This window comes from Carcharhinus amblyrhynchos, chromosome 5, assembly GCF_965287045.1.
Source record: "Carcharhinus amblyrhynchos chromosome 5, sCarAmb.v2.hapA, whole genome shotgun sequence".
Taxonomy (NCBI): Eukaryota; Metazoa; Chordata; class Chondrichthyes; order Carcharhiniformes; family Carcharhinidae; genus Carcharhinus; species Carcharhinus amblyrhynchos.
Window position 1 is genome coordinate 32947843 of NC_137328.1, and position 22282 is coordinate 32970124.

General features: G+C 40.9%; 1 protein-coding gene across 1 annotated transcript in view; it reads left to right on the top strand.

The window, feature by feature from the left end:
• Positions 1–22282, top strand: part of cenpe (centromere protein E) — a 152388-nt gene that overhangs the window by 5432 nt on the left and 124674 nt on the right. The window contains exons 5-11 of the mRNA XM_080189587.1: positions 6296–6412; positions 6737–6818; positions 9164–9231; positions 10983–11033; positions 16641–16692; positions 18421–18508; positions 18641–18770. Of these exons, the coding sequence (XP_080045713.1) occupies positions 6296–6412; positions 6737–6818; positions 9164–9231; positions 10983–11033; positions 16641–16692; positions 18421–18508; positions 18641–18770 (588 nt within the window). The remainder of the gene's footprint in view (positions 1–6295; positions 6413–6736; positions 6819–9163; positions 9232–10982; positions 11034–16640; positions 16693–18420; positions 18509–18640; positions 18771–22282) is intronic.

Here is a 22282-nt window from a genome sequence, read left to right on the forward strand (position 1 = left end):
AAGGGGTTTGGAGCCATCTGTGCCTCCATCCCCAGCATATGAGCTGAAATGAAATTAGACACTGGCCTAACCAAAACTGACCTGATAAAGGTGCCCAGACCAGAGCATAAAGGCAGCTGTAGTAGAAATAGTTAAAGGGTTAGTGGAGAAAGGAAGCTTGAGAGAAGTTATGAGTATCACTAACTCCCCTACCTGCCCAGTGAGCAAACCCAGTGGAAGTTACAGACTCTCAATAGACTACACCAGCCTCAATAAAGTCATGTCCAAATTGTACCCCATAGTAGCAAGTCCCTCCACAATCCTGAATGGGTTGTCACTGGAGCATAAAATCTTCACTGTATTAGATGGAGCCGATGGATTCTGGTCCCTACCCTTGGATCCCGACTCCCAAGTCAAATTTGCATTTGGGAGATGAACAGTACACTTGGACTTGCCTACTGCAGGGATTCCATTATAGCCCTGCCATCTTCCATTGAGTAATGAGTGACATCCTGAACAGGGTAGAACTTGAAGAGGGTAGCCTGATTCTATAAATACATGGATGATATATTAATAGCCTCAGAATCTAAGTCTGAACATCAGGGAGCACTATACCTAGTGTTGAATGAATTGAAAACCACAGGGTTAAAGATGAGCCCAAAATGGTACAAATCGGGAAAGCATAAGTCCTGTACCTAATTTAACAAAAGCTTAAAGAGATGCCCACGTGTAGCTGAAGTTTTATCCCAGGATTTGCAAAATTGGCAGAGGCTAGTTAAAGGGGGAAAGCAGCTCTAAACCCTATAGAATGGGGACCTTGGCAAGAAGAGGCCTATAATTTAAAGACAGAACTGATATCAGCCCCCAGACTGGGATTACCAGATTCCAATAAAGATTTCCAATACACTGTAACAACGAAGGGGAGGGGTTCTACTCTGCAGTAGTAATGCAAGATTGTGGCGATTAAACGCAGACCTGTATTCAACAGCAGAAGGGCTGGCAGTAACTGGGCTGCCAAGGTGCACAGCTCCCTTAGATTGCACCACCTGGGCCTTAAAGGTTAGCAAGCCTATGGTAATAACAGGAAATATAATCCTTCACATCAAACACACCTTGGTGGAAATGCTAAATATAGAAAAGTTAAGCTCCATCTCTAACATGAAAAAGGCTAAATGGGAAACTATCCTCCTACCTCCCAGCAAATCAGTTATAACAGTAAGGGACACAGGAGATAACCCAGCAGAAAGAATTTCGGATACAGGAGAACCACATAACTGGAGATGTAAATATGGATATAGAAGAAGGTAGAGTAAAGGATGTACCTTTAGCAACATCTGAAGAGACTCTTTTTGTAGATGGCTCACGTAAATATGTGGAAGGATCAACCTGGACAAAGCGGGCAGTGGTAAATCTCAGATTGGAAACGGTAAGGTCAGAAAGAATTGACGGAGGTCTATCCGCACAGGTGGCAGAACTAGTGGCACTCACAAAGGCACCAGAATTGTCTGAAGGAAAGACTAAATTATATATACTAATAGGTACACTTTTGGGGAAATACACGATTATATGACATCATGGGGTGGGGGGGGGGGTTCATAACCATGGGAGGGACCCCTATTAAACACCAACAAAGGATCAAGACATTACTAAAGACCAGCGAAAAACCCTGAGAAGCGGCAGTAATAAAAATCAAAGCACATCAGAAAGAACCAGAAAGGGTTAACCCCAATGGGTTAAATTACAAAGGGAACCAAGCCACAGATGGAGCAGTGCAATTAGTGTTAGAAGAGGAGGCCGTTGGCAAGCTGCCAATAGCAGTAACAGGCCAGACAGGAGACAAAATAGATATTTGGAACTTGCACCTTGAAAGGGGAAGTGGGAAACACGGAGTGAGCAGAGGGACTGATAACATTTGGAGACACAAGGACAAGGTAATGGCACCAGAGTGCATACAAAACACCCTCTTGGAACTACACTATGGACTCTCACATGCGGGAAGAGAGACCATGGCAAGTAGTTTAGGAAAAGAATAGTGGTGAAAAGGAATGGGGAGGAACATAGCCCGACATTGTCACCGATGTGTGACATGCGTGTAATACAACCCTGTTCTACCCATTACAATTAAGATGGGACACCAGCCCTGACAAAAGGGGCTGTGGGAACATCTGCAAATAGATTTCACAGGGCCACTACCACAGTCCCATGGCACAACCTGTTGTTTGGTTGTCATGGACAAATTTACTGGGTAGGGAGAAGCATTCCTTCCCAGAAATTGTACTGCTACCACAGTGGCTAGAATATTGGTGGAGGAGGTAATCCCCAGATGGGGAGTACCCATACAAATTGATTTGGATCAAGAGACACCCTTCACCGGAGAAGTGGTTAAAAACAGTGTGCCAACTGATGGAAATAAAACAAAAATTTCACGTCCCTTACCACCTGCAGAATTCTGGAATGGTGGAACGCGTAGAATCCTTAAGAATGCCTTGGCCAAGGCCATGCAAACGTCAGGAAAAACATGGACAGAAGTATTACCTACTATATTGATGAGGCTAAGAGCCACCACAAACTGGATAACCGGGCTAACCCCTTACAACAGGAAGGGTGATGCAATTACCGGAAAGCATCGTAACAAGTGGGGCTGATGTAAGCCCACTAAAAGATAAAATTAAATGATATGTTTTGGAACCAAGCGCCCAACTAAAAGGGATGCGTAAATTACTAAGGGATAATCAGGAAGAAAGAGACACAGAGAGAGCTTGAAATGCTCTCTGACGTCCCAACAGTGGGAAGTTGCGTCACGGTAAAAATGTTACCTGAAAAACCAGGATTTGCACCAAAATGGAATGGGCCATATGAGATCATAATTAGTGAAGTTACTTGTGTCTGTCTGGACATAAGGGGGAAAGGTGTATGGAAACATTGGACCCAGCTGAAATTATACAAAGAAACAAATGAGTGATATTAGCAAGTAAGCCGTAAAGTGACCAGAGTGCTTTCCCCAAAACAGTTGACGACTACAAGCAAGATTAACTGATGCCTTTGGGTTGGCAAGACAGCCTTTGAGAAGCAGTAAAATTGACAGGACTAGAAGATAAATTATTCTACAAGGCTCATGTACATTTACACAGTAATCAAACCGTGTGTTGCCCACTAGCCCAATCTGTAGAGACCCTATTTGTGGCCACCCCTGGGTGGACGCCCCATGACTTGTAGACGGCAGATACCTCGGACGCACCCTTGTAAAGGACAAACATACAAATATAAAAGGGGTATACAGGGAAGATGTGTGGAAGTAATAAACTCCACAGATCCTGTGTGTAGGGGGCTCCAGGGAGCGGGAGGAAGAGTAAGCTCAGATGCTTTGCTTCTCGGGGTAGGGATGAGGGTGTGCATATGCCTTGGTCCCCAAGAATGTTTCCTGTATACAGACGCAGTGTGCCCATCAGTGCTGTCAGGTAAACGGAGGCCAGTTTTCTTGTATCTGTAACGAGCAAAGATGCCTGAACGTGACTGCAGGGAGGCAACTCACGTGTGGTCAGTGTAATGGAACTCATGTCAGCCACACGGACATACCCGTTTGATACTTACCAATTGGTAGGATCGGGCAGAAAGTCAAGTGAACCAAGCAACTGCCGGTATATGCAGCTTGTACAGACCAATAACCAGGATATTAAATGTTACTGAACCAAGAAGGGATTTGTGTTCCTCAACGGCACCTTCACGACGGCAACATCAACCATCACCCCCTCCCCCCAATCCTCTTTGCAGTAGGAACAATAGGACCACTTTCTGTTCCATGCCCTCAAAAAGGGCATATCCAGAGAAAGATAGTGACCCAGGCCATCAGCAAGGAATTCTGTGCCGATTGGGAGGTCCTGGTCACACTGGGATCATCACTTGGCTACGTGTTTATTGGGGCCCTGTTTCTGGGGGAGCAGCAGGAGTAATTAGTGCCAAAATTCGAAACCATCTCATCTGTGGATTAATCATCCTGGGAAACAGCACATCTACTGGAGGCTGTCAACCGAGAACTGGCTGAATTAAGATTGTACGCACAGCAGACCCACTATGCCGTAGATTATCAGTTAGCCCAACAGGGGCGAGTATGCACAATAATAGGAGACAAATGTATAATGTATGTTACAGATGAATCCTACAACATCATCCAAGTCATTAATGACATAACAAAGAAGCTTGATGACTTTAGACAAGGCCCCAAGAAGGGGAATAGCTAGCTTGAATTGTTACTTGGGGGGATCCGGGAAGTCTTATTTAATGCATGGACTGATTATTCTCATTGCAATAATAATTGATTGTTGCCTGATTGTCGGATGTCTTCATGTCTGCTGTAAAGTCATGATGACTCAGATTGTGCCGGGACCATTGTGATCACCGAAGAACATCTGACGTGAACACCTGAAAACACTGAGGAAGATGATGACAATGAAGGAAAGGACAAGAAGGTGGAAGTCTACCTGTGAACGTGTGACCTGTTGGTTACGGGTCAGGCATATCAATTGCCAGACCCACAATGCTGCTATTGTTGGTCTATCGGATTATTAGAGCATAATCCTGACCAAAAAGGGGAATTGTTGGCATAAACCCAAAATTAAAAGATACAAGATTGTTACTTGGCACAAAATGGACTCTGTGAAAAGACATTAAGATGTGCTGACTTAGGCACAGATGTTGCACAACGAGTTAAATCCTGTTAGTGTCTAATTACTTCAGGAAATAAATCCGACCCTGAGGCCTAGATGATCACCTTAGCTTGAGATAAGGCAGAACCAAAACAATGAGTTTTATTAACAAGATCAGTCGTTTAAAAAAGGGCATGAATGTATAACGATGTGCTAACTGCTAATGTCCATACTTGTCCACTATTTGAAAATGTATAAAAGAAGCTCAGCTGCCATCTTAAAGTTGAGAAGGTGACTGTGAACACTGCGGAGAGCCCCGCTCTCCTCCCAAAACTTTGTCCGATAAACTGCATGTGGAATCTTTAAATCGGACTCCAAGAGGTGATTTTCCCACAACAACATGTTCCAAGAAAAGTGACAAACACTCTCCCAGCCAAAATCAAAGTTGGAGCAAATGCAAATATCCTGCCAGTCAGCCATCTGAAGCAGGCGTATTTGCATTATTAGAAGTCAATCATCCAACCTGCAACAAATTAACTGCATGCAATTAGTCACCTGTTCATTGCATAGGTATGTTCTTTTATGCCAGTGATGCAGGCTGTCATTTTGTTGACCCTTCCTAATTGCCTTTGAACTTGAATGAGAGGTCAGAGTATGGTGTGGAGTCTAATGTAGGCCAGAGCAGTGGTGGCAGACTTAAATTCCACCAGCAGTAGGATTACAATCCATATCCCTAGGTCTCTGGGTGACTGACGTTGCCACTACAACACATTGCGACCATACATGAGATCCCCAAGGTAACAATTGCAGCAGAAGAGGCTACAGACAATTGCATTGAGTCAGTCCATGCCATATAACAAATGGTTGACTACTTGGCAGATAAAGCATTGTGCTTTACCCAGTACAACACTAGTCTCTCCAGATAAAGTTTAATATGGAGAAGCACAAACATTTCAATGGGAAGAGCTAGAAGAGGGAACAAATTAAAAGGTTTCAAGAACTGAGACCTGAGGATACATGTACGAAATTTGTTGAAGTTGGGGCAGGTTGAGTAAGTGGATAAAAGTTGTACAGGATCAAAGGTTTTGCAAATGTAGAGTACAAAAGCAAGGAAGCTGCAAGAAACCCATACCAAACACTGGCTTGGTCTTGACTATAGTATTGTGTCCACCACATTTAGGAAAGGTACAAAGGTTTTTCATTAAAGGGCAGATTTAAGAGATTTGATGTTCAAAGTCCTACCTATGTAGTATCGGAGAGAAATTATCCTCATCGGTTGAAGACTCAAGAACCAAAGGACAGATTCAAAGTGGTTGGAAAATCTTTTGTGCTGCAGGTGATTATGATCCAAATGCACTGCCTGAAAGGGTGGTAGAGGCAGATTCAAGTGGTTAAACACCTGAAGGGAAAATATTGCCAAGACTTTAGGTAGTGGATTAGCCAAACTGTAGAGAATTTGGTACTGACTCATCAGGCTGAATAAGTAAGTATTGCAAGATGCCCGACCTGTCAGCCTTGGTTTTTCAGATCTGTTCCTTCAGAAGAATGAATTATGATTCTCTGAATGCTTTGACTTGGTAATAAGTTGCTTTTATAAATATTAATTTGCTTCTCTCTTGTTATAGTTCTCATGCAATTGAAAGATTACAATTTTGTGTTTTTTACCTACCCAGACACCCAACAGAGAATTTTTGTTGCGAGTTTCTTACATGGAAATTTATAATGAGTCTGTATCGGATTTGTTTGCTGGTCCTAAAAGAAGACCGTTGGAAGTTAGAGAAGATATGGAAGTAAGTGTGTTAATAATTGTTTCTAAATTATATCTGTATTTTTGTAATACAGGTGAATTCATCTTTCTTTGAAGGTTTTGTAAAGTAACTAGCAAGCCTGTTCTGGTCTCACTTCCCTTCGCTGTAGGTTGTTTGCTGATTACATCCTCTGTCCATTGGGTGTGCTTATGACTCAACACTTAGGAGTAAAATTTCTTAATTTAGTTTTAATATTAAACTGATTTGAGCATTTTACTTAATGTATTCATAATTAATATACCAAAGAGAATACTTCCTCGCCTTTTGTTAGCACTTCTTTAAAATTTATTTTCACTTATTTTTCAGCGAATGGTTTATGTTGCTGGTCTGACTGAAGAATTAGCTGTGACCTATGAGGATGTAATGAAGTTGGTCCAGAAAGGAGAAAGTAAGATCAAAGTCCTGGTTACTTTGTTGCAACATTAAATTTCTGAGATGTTATCTGCTTGGTTGCACTTTCAGTCAAGTTCTGAATTGAAACATCACTTCAGGAAGTAAGCACATGGTTCCATTTCACACCCACGGTGCAGAGGGGGATTGAATATAAAAGTAGGGAGGTCTTGCTGCGGCTGTATAGGGCATTGGTGAGGCCGCAGTTGGAGTACTGTGTGCAGTTTTGGGCGCCGTACTTACGCAAGGATATTTTGGCCTGGGAGGGAGTGCAGAGGAGGTTTACTAGGCTGATGCCGGAGTTGTGGGGGTTGAGCTATGAGGAGAGGCTGAATAAACTAGGCTTGTACTCGTTAGAGTTTAGAAGAATGAGGGGAGATCTCATTGAGACGTATAAGATGATGAATGGGATGGATAGGATAGAGGTGGAGAGACTCTTCCCGCTCAAAAAAGACAGTAGGACTAGGGGGCACAGCCTCAAGATAAAGGGGGGGCGGTTTAAAACGGAGTTGAGGAGGAACTTCTTCACTCAAAGGGTGGTGAATCTCTGGAATTCTCTGCCCGTTGAAGTGGTGGAGGCTACCTCGCTAAATATTTTTAAGACGCGGGTTGATGGGTTTTTGATGAGAGAGGGGATTAAGGGTTATGGGGAGAGGGCGGGAATGTGGAACTGAGCCACGACAGATCAGCCATGATCTTATTGAATGGCGGGGCAGGCTCGAAGGGCTAGATGGCCTACTCCTGCTCCTATTTCTTATGTTCTTATGTGCATTGCTGTCTTTCAAATGATAGACTGCACCATGTCTGTTTAGAAGCAAGAGATTCCATTGTTCTGTTCCAAGAACTTTTTTTTTCTCTTCTAATCAATATTCCTCGATGAATACTATCAAAAATGTCTTTTATTCACTGTTAGGGTCTTTCTATTTTCAGGTTACCTGCCATTTCTCAATATTAACAAATGCCTGAGCTTCAATATATTTAAGGCAAAGTGTTTTGGGAAATTTTGAGGATGTGACACTTGCACAAATAGGTTTTTCAATTTAGGAAAAAGTCAAACTGAAAAAGGAAGATTTAATTTATTTTGTTCCTATTATAGCATTACAAAGAGTTTGCAATGAATGAAATGCTGTTTTGAGGTGCCGTCTATTTTTTACCTGGGGAAAAGTAACTAACTAGCAAAAGCAGTGATAATGGTAAAATGGTTTTGAGTGTTTCTTTACACTGGTCCTGGTCACTGGGGTGAATTCTGCTCCCCTTCAAATATCTTTTTGAAACCGAACACTATTTGCATTTGCTGAGGCAGAGCCTCTTTCTAACGTCCTACCAGAAAGGAGTGCAGTGCTTCTTCAGTACTACACTTATATTGTCTGTGTTCAGGTCTTGAGTGGAACAAGTAACAGCTGACATGAAATTTGCTATGGAGTTTGGGAAATAAAGCAGTATCTATAAGTTGGCTTTCTAATTCCTTGGTAGTCTGTATCTATACCAGTTTTTAATGACGTTATGTAATAAAACCTATTTGAAGATTTATGTGACAGTAGAGTTGTTGCTTAATTTCTGCAAAAGAATGACATTAATTTTTAAAATTAGGATTTCAGTAGTTATCCATGTAACACAATAGCTTAAACTTCTGTCAAACCATTGCCATCAGGTTAGTATTTGGAGTTCCACGTATAACAATTTTTCACTTCTGGGTTGACACAGACTTGCCCCTCTTATTTTCTGTGCACCCAATTTTGAAGGCATTGCAATTTTGTTTGGGGACAAAAATCATCTGAGATTTCCCTGAGCATGTTTGCCCTAACATTCAGTCACTTGCTTTTTGATGTATCCTTGGCCTACCTGCTGTTACCATCAAGTATGTTTTGGAACCTTCTGAAATAAAAGCTAACCAGGGTCACTTGATAATATAGCGCTTGGGGTTAACATCATCTTTTGGATTTTGGGCTCAAAGTTGTTGCAAGTACAATGAATTTTGATGGTTTATATCAAATTTCAAGTGAGAATTGGTCTCAATTGGCCTGTCTCTAACAATGACCCATTCATCTTTTAAACTTGTATATCCACTTTTTAAAAAATGCTCTCTTGCGTTGTGTGAAGTATTTCTGTGCATTTAACCTGTTTTATATCATGTGGGAGAGGTGAGCATGCTCAGAATAAATGCTTTTGTTTCCCAGTGTTGACATCTTTAACTAACTGAGATGAGCACTTATGTAAAATAAGGTTCCTAACCCCACACAAACAGCCCTGCTTGCTGTGACATTTTGCATTGCCTTGTTATTTAGTATGGAAACCTGATGCCTTACTTTAAAGTGAAGTTATTCTGGGGTTTTTTCTCTTCAGAAAACCGGCATTACGGAGAAACCAAAATGAATGAGCACAGTAGTCGGTCACATACAATTTTTAGACTGGTAAGATACAATTGTCCATAGAAATAGTTATTTTTGCACAGTCTGCACGCATGTTTTGTCCTCAGGATGTCTCTGCAATGAAATACTTCTGAAACATGGTCACTATAATGTAGGGCAGCAGGGCGCCTAGTCCAGTAAGGCACCACAAGTAACGATGTGGGTAATTAAAAAGTTGTTGTTTTGAGACAGAGCTATTATGTAGGACATGGAGCAGAAATTCCCCCACTCTTATTCAACTGTCCTAATGAACCTTTTATGTCCATGTGATGTTGGTTTCAAATCTCATCCTAAACCTTGGCCTTCCAAGTGATGGAGGTCATAAGGGGCACAGGTATATAAAACTACCATTACTTCCAATTCGTACAGTATCCTGATTTAGACGTATATTGAGGTTCTTTCATTGTTCATGGACCCAAATCTTGCAATTTGCTATTGACTGAAGCTGTAGGTGTAGTTTGGTCACATTGGTTGTAGCAGTTCAAGAAGAACGCTCACCAGTACTATCTAAAGGGCAACTAAAGATCACCAAACAATGGCTGCAAGCATACTAAACAACCTATACTGATAGTATTGATCTTAAAGTATAATACATTGGTAAGCTTATCCATGCTGCTTGGTAATCAAAAGGGAAAAATATTTATGCAATTATTTGTGGGTTCAAGATGCTATCATGTGGCAAGATAGCACACATCTGGTCTAAGTTACTGGTATACATCTGTGGTAGTCATTCTTGCATTGTCACAATGCCTGTAAGCGTGAGGCAAAAGTTATTTTTAAAATTCTTGCAATGAAGTAGTTGATAGAGAAAAGTTTTCAGTCTTTGACCTTGCAGTGTTCCTACAGGTCCAGTGCTATGTTGGGCAGCATGAAAAAGTCATAATGTTAACATATTTTAAAAGCAAGTCATGAGTGAAGTTGCTTTTCAAAGTTACATTTCTTCATGCAGCCAGACTGAGTTTTATAAATGTTTGGTTAATTCTTTTCTGGTGATGAACTTGTTGCCCACACCCCACTTCTATAGACTTTCAGTGCTATAATTTTTATTTGTACTGAAAAGCCTTTTTCAGCAACAAATTTTTAAGGCCACCATAATCTAGTTCTTGCTCTCTGGGTCTTAATCTTTCTACAAATGCATCAATATTTAAAAACTACATTATATAACTGCAGTTGTAGCATAGTCATATATTAATGCATAATTGTCTTGTGAAAGTAGCAACAGAACCGTTACTTCCAAATGGGGCATTTTATGTGACAATCATCTGTGATTACACTAAAATCATTTTATTCAGAAAACTGGAGTGCTTCAATTAATTGTTTATCTATACTAATGCAGAATGAGAAGGTATAATGTGAAAGACCTTCGCAGTTATTTCTGACCCATTGTGGAATGTACTTCACAGTTAACCCCATTATGAATCCATGCACTAATGTGACGTCTTTAAATGATGAAAGTGGAGTATTGGCATAAATTGGCTCATTTATAAAATGTCTTTTTTACTTTGTCCACTTACATGTAAAAGGACAAAAGTTGTGACAGGCTCATTTGTTAAATCTTGTGTAGAAGTACTTGTATTGTATATGCTGCCAATTATCATTAAGTTTAAATAGAAATTATTGAAATATTGGTTTGATTTGCTATACTTTGCCATTCATGGTTAATATAACCTGTAACATCAGTGATATTTGGAGTACTTATGGTTCAGGCTTTAAAATAAGTTCAGCCATTTTAATTTTATGGGCTCTGATTTCAGATTGTGGAAAGCAGGGATGTAACTAATGAAGCAATTATGGTTGCACATCTGGTAAGTTATTGTATTTTTCTGAAGTCAATAGAAGATCCACATCTTAATGTGAGTTAACCATAATGAGAATCTCTTTGGTTGCTTGGCTTGAATAGGTACCCCATGGCTATGTATAAAACTTGAATGACTTTTTGCCTTGATTTGCATATATCAGTTACTGAATGATGTTGATGTTTGAGTTGAGCATTAATGTCAAAACTAAGGGCAAATATAGCTGAATTACTTAGGCTGAGAAGGTACGCAGCTAACTCAAGATCAATGCTTGGGACTATAATGAAAAATGTCTAGCAAGGCTCAGTTCTGTGGGTAACATTTCTGGCCCTGTCAACAATGGGAAGCTTGGCAGACCCGGAACTTAATTTGGCATCAGGCCAAAACTCACTTTCCCAGTTGGGATGAACTTTAGCAATTGAGTTCTTGTGACTGTAAAGGTAATTGAACAATGTTGAGAAGCCCTTTTGTATGCTTAACATGTCGTGCATGCTAACTAAAAGGCAGCACACTGGTATTAAGTTTCCTGCCAGTGAGACATTAGAACATTCACTTTTATGATTGCACATAAGTGGTGTGCATTTGGTGAGGTAGACTTCTGTGAATAATTTGCACTGCATTTTTCTCTTTGAGGAGCTTGTGTAATTGCTAACCTCTGCTTGAATAATATGGCGATACAGGATGCCCAGTGAAGGGTAGAACAGTAGTCAGGCAAAGGTGGGAGGGATTGTGCAGGCTGCCTGGATCCCTTTTAAAGATGCTTGGATCCTCAACCCCATGAGGTAATTGCAGGATGGAGACCTCCTACCTACCTTGCATTAGAATTAGCAAGCTTCTTCAGAATGCATATTTAATTAGTTGAACTGCATAAGATCATGCGATCTGTCCTGTGCCTGGAGCAGAAATTACTCCTTGCACATTTGCAAACTCCAGAATGGAAAATTCTGGCTTTGATCAATTTCCCCAGTCAAGGGAAGCAATTTTTCAGTGTTCAGATGGAGTATAATGTTAGCAAGTGTGAGGTTATCCACTTTGGCAGAAATAGTAGTAGGAGGGATTACTATTTAAAGGGCGAAAAGCTGCAGCATGCTACGGTGCGGAGGGACCTGGGAGTCCTTGTGCACGAGTTGCAAAAACCCAGTCTGCAGGTGCAGCAGGTGATCAAGAAGGCGAATGGAATGCTGGCCTTTATAGCGAGGGGGATAGAATATGAAAGCAGGGAGGTCTTGCAGTAACTGTACAGGGTACTGGTGAGGCCGCAGCTGGAGTACTGTGTGCAGTTTTGGTCACCGCACTTGCGCAAGAATATTTTGGCCTTGGAGGGAGTGCAGAGGAGGTTCACTAGGCTGATACCGAAGATGAGGGAATTGGACTATGAAGAGAGACTAAATAGACTGGGTCTGTACTCGTTGGAGTTTAGAAGGATGAGGGGGGATCTTATAGGGACGTATAAGATAATGAAAGGGATGGATAGGATAGAGGTAGAGAGATTCTTCCCGCTTAGAAAGAATAGCAGGACTAGAGGGCACAGCCTCAAGATAAGGAGGGGGCAGTTTAGATCAGAGTTGAGGAGGAACTTCTTCACTCAAAGGGTGGTGAATCTCTGGAATTCTCTGCCCGTTTGAAGTGGTGGAGGCTACCTCGCTAAATATATTTAAGTCACTGGTAGATAGGTTTTTGACAGACAGGGGAATTAGGGGTTATGGGGAGAAAGCGGGAAAGTGGAACTGATCCATTTCAGATCAGCCATGATCTTATTCAATGGTGGGGCAGGCTCGGAGGGCTAGATGGCCTACTCCTACTCCTGCTCCTATTTCTTATGTTCTTACCTGTCATGTCCGTTCAAAATATGGTTTCAATTAGATCACTTCTCATTCTTCTAAATTTGGGAGAGCTTGGGCTGTTTACTCAGCCTTTCATCATTGGACAACCCACTCATTTTGGGGACTATTTTAGTGAGCCTCTGCTGTAATGCCCCAATGCAAGGTTACCCTCCATTTAAATATGGCAAACAAAATTGTGCGCAGGACTAGTCTTGTGCAGTTATAGCAGGAGTAATTTATTTCTGTACTCCAGTCCCCTTGAAGCATTTGGCAGGGGGTGGGGGCGCTGTTCTGCTTTCACTGCAAAACAGCATTTGATTTTCACATAATCAAACTGCTATGATTGTTATCTTAGCTGGTCTAATAATAGAGGCTTGGGCTAAGGATCTGGCGAGAAATTCAAACCCAAATTTGGGGGTTGGGCATTTGAGATTTTGTTAAACTTGGAATTAGGCAGCTAATATCGGTATTGGTGGCTGAACGTACTGAATTGTTTAAAAACCCATCTCATTCATGAATGTCGTTAAGAAAAGAAATCTGCTGTTCTTGCCCCATACAGAATGTGACTGCAGAACCACAGCAATATGGTTGACTCTTGCCTGCCATCTAAAATGGCTTAGCAAACAAATAAATTGACTCTCTTACTTCTTGAAGGACATTTAGAGATGCTCAATAAATGCTGGTCTTCCCAGTGACATGCTCATCTTTTGAATATATATAAAAGGTGAAGCCCGTTTTATCATGCTTGGGGGAATGGATATGAACAAAGGAATAATGATAGGCCACAAGAAAATAAAAACATAAGAAATAGGAGCAGGAGTAGGCCATCTAGCCCTTCGAGCCTGCCCCGCCATTCAATAAGATCATGGCTGATCTGAAATGGATCAGTTCCACTTTCCCGCTTTCTCCCCATAACCCCTAATTCCCCTGTCTGTCAAAAACCTATCTACCAGTGACTTAAATATATTTAGCGAGGTAGCCTCCACCACTTCAAACGGGCAGAGAATTCCAGAGATTCACCACCCTTTGAATAAAGAAGTTCCTCCTCAACTCTGATCTAAACTGCGCACCCCCCCCCCCCCCCCCCCCCCATCTTGAGGCTGTGCCCTCTAGTCCTGCTATCCTTTCTAAGTGGGAAGAATCTCTCTACCTCTACCCTATCCATCCCTTTCATTATGTTATACGTCTCTAGAAGATTCCCCCTCATCCTTCTAAACTCCAAAGAGTACAGACCCGGTCTAGTCTCTCTTCATCGTCCAACCCCCTCATCTCTTGTATCAGCCTAGTGAACCTCCTCTGCACTCCCTCCAAGGCCAAAATATCCTTGCGCAAGTGCGGCGCCCAAAACTGCACACAGTACTCCAGCTGCGGCCTCACCAATGCCCTGTACAGTTGCAGCAAGACCTCCCTGCTTTTATATTCTATCCCCCTTGCTGTAAAGGCCAGTATACCATTCGTCTTCTTGATCACCTGCTACACCTGCAGACTGGGTTTTTGTGACTCATGCACAAGGACCCCCAGGTCCCTCTGCACCGTAGCATGCTGCAGCTTTTCGCCCTTTAAATAGTAATCCCTCCTACTATTGTTTATGCCAAAGTGGATAACCACATTTGCTAACATTGTACTCCATCTGCCAGGTCTTTGTCCACTCGCTCAGCCTATCTAGATCCCTCTGCGGATTTTCCACACCCTCCGCGCAATTTGCTTTTCCACTCATCTTTGTGTCATCAGCAAATTTCGTCACCCTACACTCAGCCCCCTCCTCCAGATCATCTATATAAGTGGTAAATAGCTGAGGCCCCAGCACCGATCCCTGCAGCACTCCACTAGTCACCAACCGCCAATCAGAATAGCACCCATTGATACCAACTCTCTGCCTCGTATTAGACAACCAATCCTCTATCCACGCTAACACTTTACCCCCAACTCCGTGCACCCTAACCTTCTGAAGTAACCTTTTGTGAGGCACCTTATCAAACGCCTTTTGAAAATCTAGAAAACACCACATCCACCAGTTCCCCTCTGTCTACCGCCATCAGTTCCTTGAACCAGATTCTTCCATTAAACTGGGGAGGGTGATCTGCATCTTTGTTTAATAGCCTTAACTCCATATCACTTAATACAGTCCCCTAACAGAAATTTGTGAATCACATTTTTAAAACTTTGAATTGCCCTGCCGCAACAATTGTTGTTGCCGGATAGCGGACCATGTTTCTGCTAATATTTGTGTGAAGTACTTTGTGACATCATCCCAAACTGCCTAGCTTGATTTAACAGTTAATGTCCCCTTATATTAACGATGAAAATAGTATTTTCAATTTCAGGCACTTCAGTTCACTCATTAACCTATACAAAAGGAACACGCTGAAGTCTAAGTTATGTAACCTGTCCTTGTAATTTAACTCTTCAGAATCCAGTGATATTGTGGTGTATCGGCACTTTACCAAGGTCAATGTGCCCTTCCTAGGTTGTGGTGTCCTGAATGCAGTAAGGGTTTAATCGGAGCTCTATCTTTAATTTCTACTTTGTGTTCTAAACTACTTTGGATAAAAGTTAGCCTTTTTAAATTATTTTAAAGTTGTCCTAACTTGTGCTATACTTTATTTTTTTTCCATTCCTAGTATCTGACCATTTTTAGGAAATCCTCCAATCACCCTAGAGTTCAAACTCCTCCCCCTCTCTGCTGTTACCCACTAATTTAATCTATCAATGTTCCTTTGCAACTTTTTGTTACATCGTACCACATATTGTGCCATGTAGCATGGTGTCATCAATCTTTGGATGGATCTTTTCTCAATGACTTAAATGAAAAATATTGTGGTGAACTGAAGCTCTAGTATAGGTCTGGCGTGTGGGTGGGGGGGGAACCTAACCACCCGTCTAATGGAATACTGATCCATTGTTAGAAAATGAGTCATTAGAGACAATTTGCAGTGCACAATTACCTCAAGTCTTATCATATTAGTTTTTGCTAAGTGTCTTATGTGGAATCATAATGAAATTGAATGTCCATATATATAATGGTAAATTTTTTTGCCACAAAAAAATCCATTAAGTTAGTCGGACATTGCATGCAATTTGCAAGTCCATGATCTCATATCAATTTTTATTTATGCAGTGGTTTATTCATTTTGGGATTACTGTGGGGTGGGGGGCGGGGGGGAGCTCAATTGTTTGCACATATGTTGTGAATTATGCAGTGCCATAATTCCTTCAGTGCCTTGTAAAAATGCAATCTTGCGATTAAGCTCTTAAAAGCAAAAATGTGCACAGTGAGTTGTTGTGGCTTGGAATGCACAACCTGATATGAAATAGATCAATGGCCTAGGTTAATTAAATTGAAAGGTTGGGATTTTTGAGGGCAGCATGGTGGCAGTGGTTAGCACTGCTGCCTCAGTGCTAGGGAGCCGGGTTTAATTCCAGCCTTGTAACTATTTCTGTGAAGTTCGCACGTTCTCCCCATGTCTGTATGGGTTTCCTCCCGTTGTCCAAAGCTGTGTGGGTTAGGTTGATTGGCCATGGTAAATTGACCCTTGTGTCAGGGGATTAGCAGGGTAAATATGTGGAGTTATGGGAATAGGACCTGCATGGGATTGTGCAGACTTTATGGACCAAATGGCTTCCTTCTGCACTATGATACTGATCTACTATAATTGAATGAAGCTAGAGACAGAGTATGTTTGTGGGGAAGATGTTTTCTAATTTACTTGGAGAACGTTGGATGATGTAACTTAATGTACCTGACTTAAGAACTTGAACTAGGTTAATAGACAACCATGCTTTTCTTTTCCAGAATTTGGTTGATCTGGCAGGCAGTGAACGAGCCAGCCAAACAGGAGCTGAAGGCAAGTTCTTTTTTCTAACTTCATATTTTGCTCAAGAATTTATTTTTCTATCCGATAGGTTCCTTCCCGTATTTTAATGCCCTACATTACTTAACTGATTTTATGTCTCTGCTTTAAACTGTTCCAGTATAGCTATGCAAAACCCTATTGGGTACAATTGATGTTCTCTGGGACATACAATCTGCCAAATACTGGCAGTTTAACTTTATTTGAAATATAGCTTGCGTTTGAAACTGAATAGCCATGAAGTATTCAGATCTCAGCTGCTATAAAATTAGTGATATATGATTGTACATTTAAAAAAAACCTTGCATTTTATTTAGGGCTTTCAAAACATTTTACAGCCAGTGAAATACTTTTTTGAAGTGCCTTCACTGTTGTGATGTAGGAAATGTCGCCCAGTAAAAGTGAGCATTTCTGCCAATAGTCTCCCTGCTGAATTTACGCTGCTTCCAATTCTATGTTCTATTTCTGCAGAAATAGAACATAGAATTGGAAGCAGCATAAATTCAGCAGGGAGACTATTACAAAATCATTTTTGTAATTTAAACAATACCATAAGTGATCAATCAATTTCTGTCTTTCTCAATAGTCCAAACACTCTTTGTAGTGATTCTATGCTCCTCTAGTGGGGACTTCAGTCGAGCCAGAGTGCAATTCTAAACAATCCATGTATTGGCAGAAATGCTCACTTTTGCTGGGTGAGTTTTGAAAATGTTGCATCTTGTTAAACAAGGTGTAATTGGGTTTTTAGCTTCGTAATTACAATTAAACAATTTGTCACTTTAAAAGTTAATCTTATATCTGCGTCCATGCATTTAAATTCTCTTTAGACACTTGTTTATAATTCAGTCACTTCTGTTTACTTTGACAACTTGCAATTTCTTCCTGGTTTACTATCTGGCAACATTTTGTGATTGACTGATATCATAATTGTACATATTAAAATCTTGTGTGGTGCCGAATTTAAATTGCAATCAAAAGTGAAATCTGAGCTAGAAAGATCACTAGATTCTTTTTTTGTGGGCAGCTTTCTTTGAGGTCAACAACTCATTGTTTCTCTGCTGACCATGAAATCTAGTTCCATAACTTATTTTAAAATTGACATCCCACAAATATAAAATTTGTGTTTTAGGGCCAGATATTGTTCAGCATTAACTATGAGCAAATGTAAGTATAATATGTACAAAACAACTAATCAGCACGCACCACTGCAGGTTAATAATTTCTAATTGCAGTCTGGAGAACCTCAGCACAATCTCTGTTGGAACATAGCATGATTGACAGCAAATTCTGAATTTTTTATTCTGCACATGTACAGATTCCCAAAGTCGTGTTTAATTTCAGGTGGAGAAATCCCACATGCATGTCCCAATATGTATTTGAGCTGAGAAATGTACAGCTTAGAGGTCAGCAATGAGCGCAGCCATTTTTTTGCTTTCCATAATCTTTCTTTGGCCATGGTTCATGCACGTTACTCGACATTGATTGCTAGCCCTTCTATAAGTTGTTGGTGCCTTTAAAATCTTAAAGGTTCCTGGATTCTTGCTAGTTAAAATCAGCTGCAGGCTGCCTTCCATGAATTGGGGATATTTAATGTGGAAAGTTGACAGAAAATGCTTTGGTCCAAGTTAACATCTTAAATCTGATACAACAGTTTATATTTGCTTCAGACTGTTGTATGTATTTGTGTGAAGGTGATATTTATTTTCATATTCTTTAATTTAGGTGTCCGCCTAAAAGAAGGATGTTTTATCAACCGTAGTTTGTTTGTACTTGGTCAAGTTATTAAGAAACTCAGTGACGGACAAGCCGGGTAGGAAGCTGCTTTGCTGTTTAGAATTTGACTGTAATTGATCTGTTTTTATGTATGTAATTCACAACTGAAACTAACTTGTATTTCAGTAGGAGAGGATAAGGGTTTTGACTTTCTTTTCCTATTTTGTAGCGGCTTTTTAAATTATAGAGATAGTAAGCTGACCCGGATTCTACAGAACTCACTTGGGGGTAATGCAAGGACTCTCATCATTTGTACAATTACTCCAGTTGTTCTTGAGGAAACTCTCAGTACCCTTCAGGTAAGATGATCATCTTTGCTATCTGTCTTTTTCTAACTCCTTTCAAATAAGACTCTGTTGTAAAAGCAAAATAAATCAATGTAAAAAGTGATTACTATAGTGAGAAAATGCTTGAGAAATGTTGTCGTGACTTTCCTTTTCAGAACCTGAAACTTCTAGATCTAACTGAATGCAATTCTAGTAACATGCAGTGAAATAAGGGCAAATAATAAAAAGCTAGCCTGAATGTTCTTCGGTCATATAAGTTAAAAAATTTTGCAAAATTATCCGAATTAAACTTTTGCTAATCTGATGGCACTTGCCCCAATATAATCCATGATCTCTACCAGGAGGCAATATATACATGTGAACACCATCACTTGCAAGTTTCCCTCCAAGTCCAAGTATGAAACTATCTTAACTTGTATCCCCATTGATCACTATCATTGGATCATGATCCTAAAACTCCCTCAGAACTGGTGGGTGTGCCTATGTAACATGATCTGCAGTGGTTTAAGAAGGTAGCTCAGATCAGCTTGATGGGCAGTAAATGCTGGCATTGCAATGATTCCCATATAGCATAAACAAAAGAACCACTTGGAAGTAATTTTTTTTGCATAGCCATTTAACATGTAGTGGGATTTCTGAGATTTTTGGAAGGATATGTGAATGTTTCAGCTTGTAAGCACATGCTGTTTGTTCCTAGTTTCATTGCGACAGATGCAAGCATCTCTCAGCCTTTGATTTAATTTAGTGTGATCCTTGGAAGCAGTTACTGCATTAAGTGTTATGTGAATTTCAAGAGCGGGGTTGTGTATACAAGCAGTCAAGGTATGATTGAAAGAAGGAAGCATTTTTTAAAATCCAACATCAAATGTCTTAGCAATTAAGTCATTCCTTTGCAGCTTATTGTGGTCAGTAAACTGTCTTTTAATGTGGATACATGAAATCAAAACTTGAATAAACTGGAGGTCTCACTTTCTAGTTCACTTTGCAGCTTGTACACTGAACTTTCAGCTAGCCTTTGACAGGCCTTGTGCTAATTATCAAGGAGAAATGGGCACAATGTGTTAAATTTATATTGTCTCAGTCACCTTCCACGTTTTTAAAATCTCCTTATTTGAGGGCTCCTTTTGTATCGTAGTAGACAGACCTCTATCTTGTCACTCATTTTCTTGGGCCCTTGTTTTCATTCCCTTGCTATCCCAACTGAGAAGTCCCCTTCCATCCTTCCATTTACTAGTTCTTTCTTTTCTGCCACCTCCAATGTGATCCTGCTATCAAATTTATAAGAGGATCACTCACTCCTTGACACCTTGTTTGGTTCTTTTGCCACCCATTACCATTCTCAGCAAGTACAGGAGGTACAACACGTTGCTTATTTGCCACATCCTCTACCTTCCATCCAAGAGACCAGCATTGTATGGAAGACAACTGGTATGGCTTTCTTTTTACTGACCAGATGCCGATTAAGATTTCCCCTTTCTTGTCACATTAATTTTTCTTTTTTTCAAGCCCCCGATCATTGGTTTTCTGTGTTGTTCTATGGAAACTTGGTATAAGCTTGAGGGAAAACAACTGGTATCCTTTTGTTAAGCACTTGCAGATAGTCTTAGACCCATTTTCATTTCAGCCAGTGATACTTTTGCTTTAGGAAGGACTGTCTACATTTCTGAGGTTCTTGGGATTTAAGCATCACTGACACGGCCCGCATTTATTGCCCAAACTTAAATGCCCTCTAGGTGGTGGAGGGCTTCTGATATAGCTCAACTCACAGTTGGAAATGATTTCCAGAATTTAGGCCTTGATTGGGGAAAAGAATATTGTGCATGACATTGGGGAAACTGCACACATCTGTTCTTGTTCCTCCAGATGGGAGAGGTCACACATTTGGAAGGTACTGTCGAAGGAGCATGGGCAAGCTGCTGCAGTGCATCTCATAGTACATATTTCTGCCACTGTATTGGTGGTGGAGGGAGTAGATGGTGTGCCAGTTGAGGGAGCTGCTTTGTTTTGGATTGTCTTTTTCAGCTTTCTTGATTATTATTGGAACTGCACTCATCCAGGCAAGTGGAGAGTATTGCATCACAATCCTGACTTGAGCCTTATTAATGGTAGACTTAAGGGAGTCAGGAAGCGAGTTACTCACCAGAATTCTAACTCTCTTGACCTCTTGTGATTGGTCCAGCTAAATTTCAAGATGATATTGGAAAAAATTCAGTGACATTCTGCCATCAAGTACGAAGGGATTAGATTCTCTCTTTGGAGATGTAATTGCCCAGCAATTACGTCTCTAAATGCAATTTGCCACTTATTAATCAAAGCTTGATGGATTTCTTCAGTATCTGAAGAGTTGTGAATGACACTGAACAGTGCAATCATTAGGAAGCACCTGGCTTTTGATCTTTCATTGGATGACGCATCATAATGAATCATCCAACTATTAACATCCTGGGGATTACCATTGACCAGAAAGTAAGCTGAATTAGCCACTTAAATATTGACTACAAGAGCAGGTCAGAGGCTCCAAATCCTCTGGCAGATAACTTGCCTCTTAACTCTGAAAGCCTGTTCACCATCTACAAGGCGCAAGACAGGAGTGCAGTGGAATACTGTCCACTTGCCTGGATGAGTGCAGCGCCAAGTTTGCCACCATCCAGGACAAAGCAGCCAGTTTGCTCATTGGTCGTGAAGTGAGAACCAATGTGTAACATCTATAAGATGCACTGTAGGAAGTCACCAAGGCCCTTAGGCAGCATCTTCCAAACACATGACCACTACCATCTAGAAGGACAAGAACAGCATGTACCTGGGAATACCACCACCTTGTAGTTGTCCTGCAGGTGGCTCACTATCCTGATCTGGAAATACATTTTCGTTCAGTCACTGGGTCAAAATTGTGCAATGTCCACTCTAAGAGCACTGTCAGTGTAACTACACCTCTGGTTTAAGAAGGCAGTTCACCACCTCAAGGGCAACTAGGAATGGCAATAAATGCTGGCCTGCCAATGATGTCCATTTCCATCAATGAATTTTTAAAATGTTGAAGGTGCTTGCGCTATAGTGGTGTCGTGATGTTGAGATGACTGGCATTTAACAAATGAGGCAACTTCTCTTTGTGCTAGGTATTACCAACCAGTGGGGAGCTGTCCTTCAATTCCCATTGACTTTGATTTTCCTAGGGCTCTTTGATGCCACACTTGGTCAAGCACTGCATGAATGTCATAGAATCGCCTGTTGCTGTTTATGTATTTGATCAGTTTTTGAATATTATCGGTGCTACTTCTGACATGCTGGTGTGCTGGCTTGTTTGCAGAGTGAGCGATTTTTCTTGGTCATGAGATTACAGTTTTAAGTGAATAAAAATCTGTTGCTGCTCCTGCTGATGACCTGTAATGCCTCATGGATGCTAAGCTTTAGAAGCTAGGTCTGTACTCAATCTATCCCTTGCAGCATGGTAGTAATATTATTGAGGGTGTCCTCAATGAGAAAATATGGTTCTGACTGCACTAGGACTGTGCAGTGATCCCTCT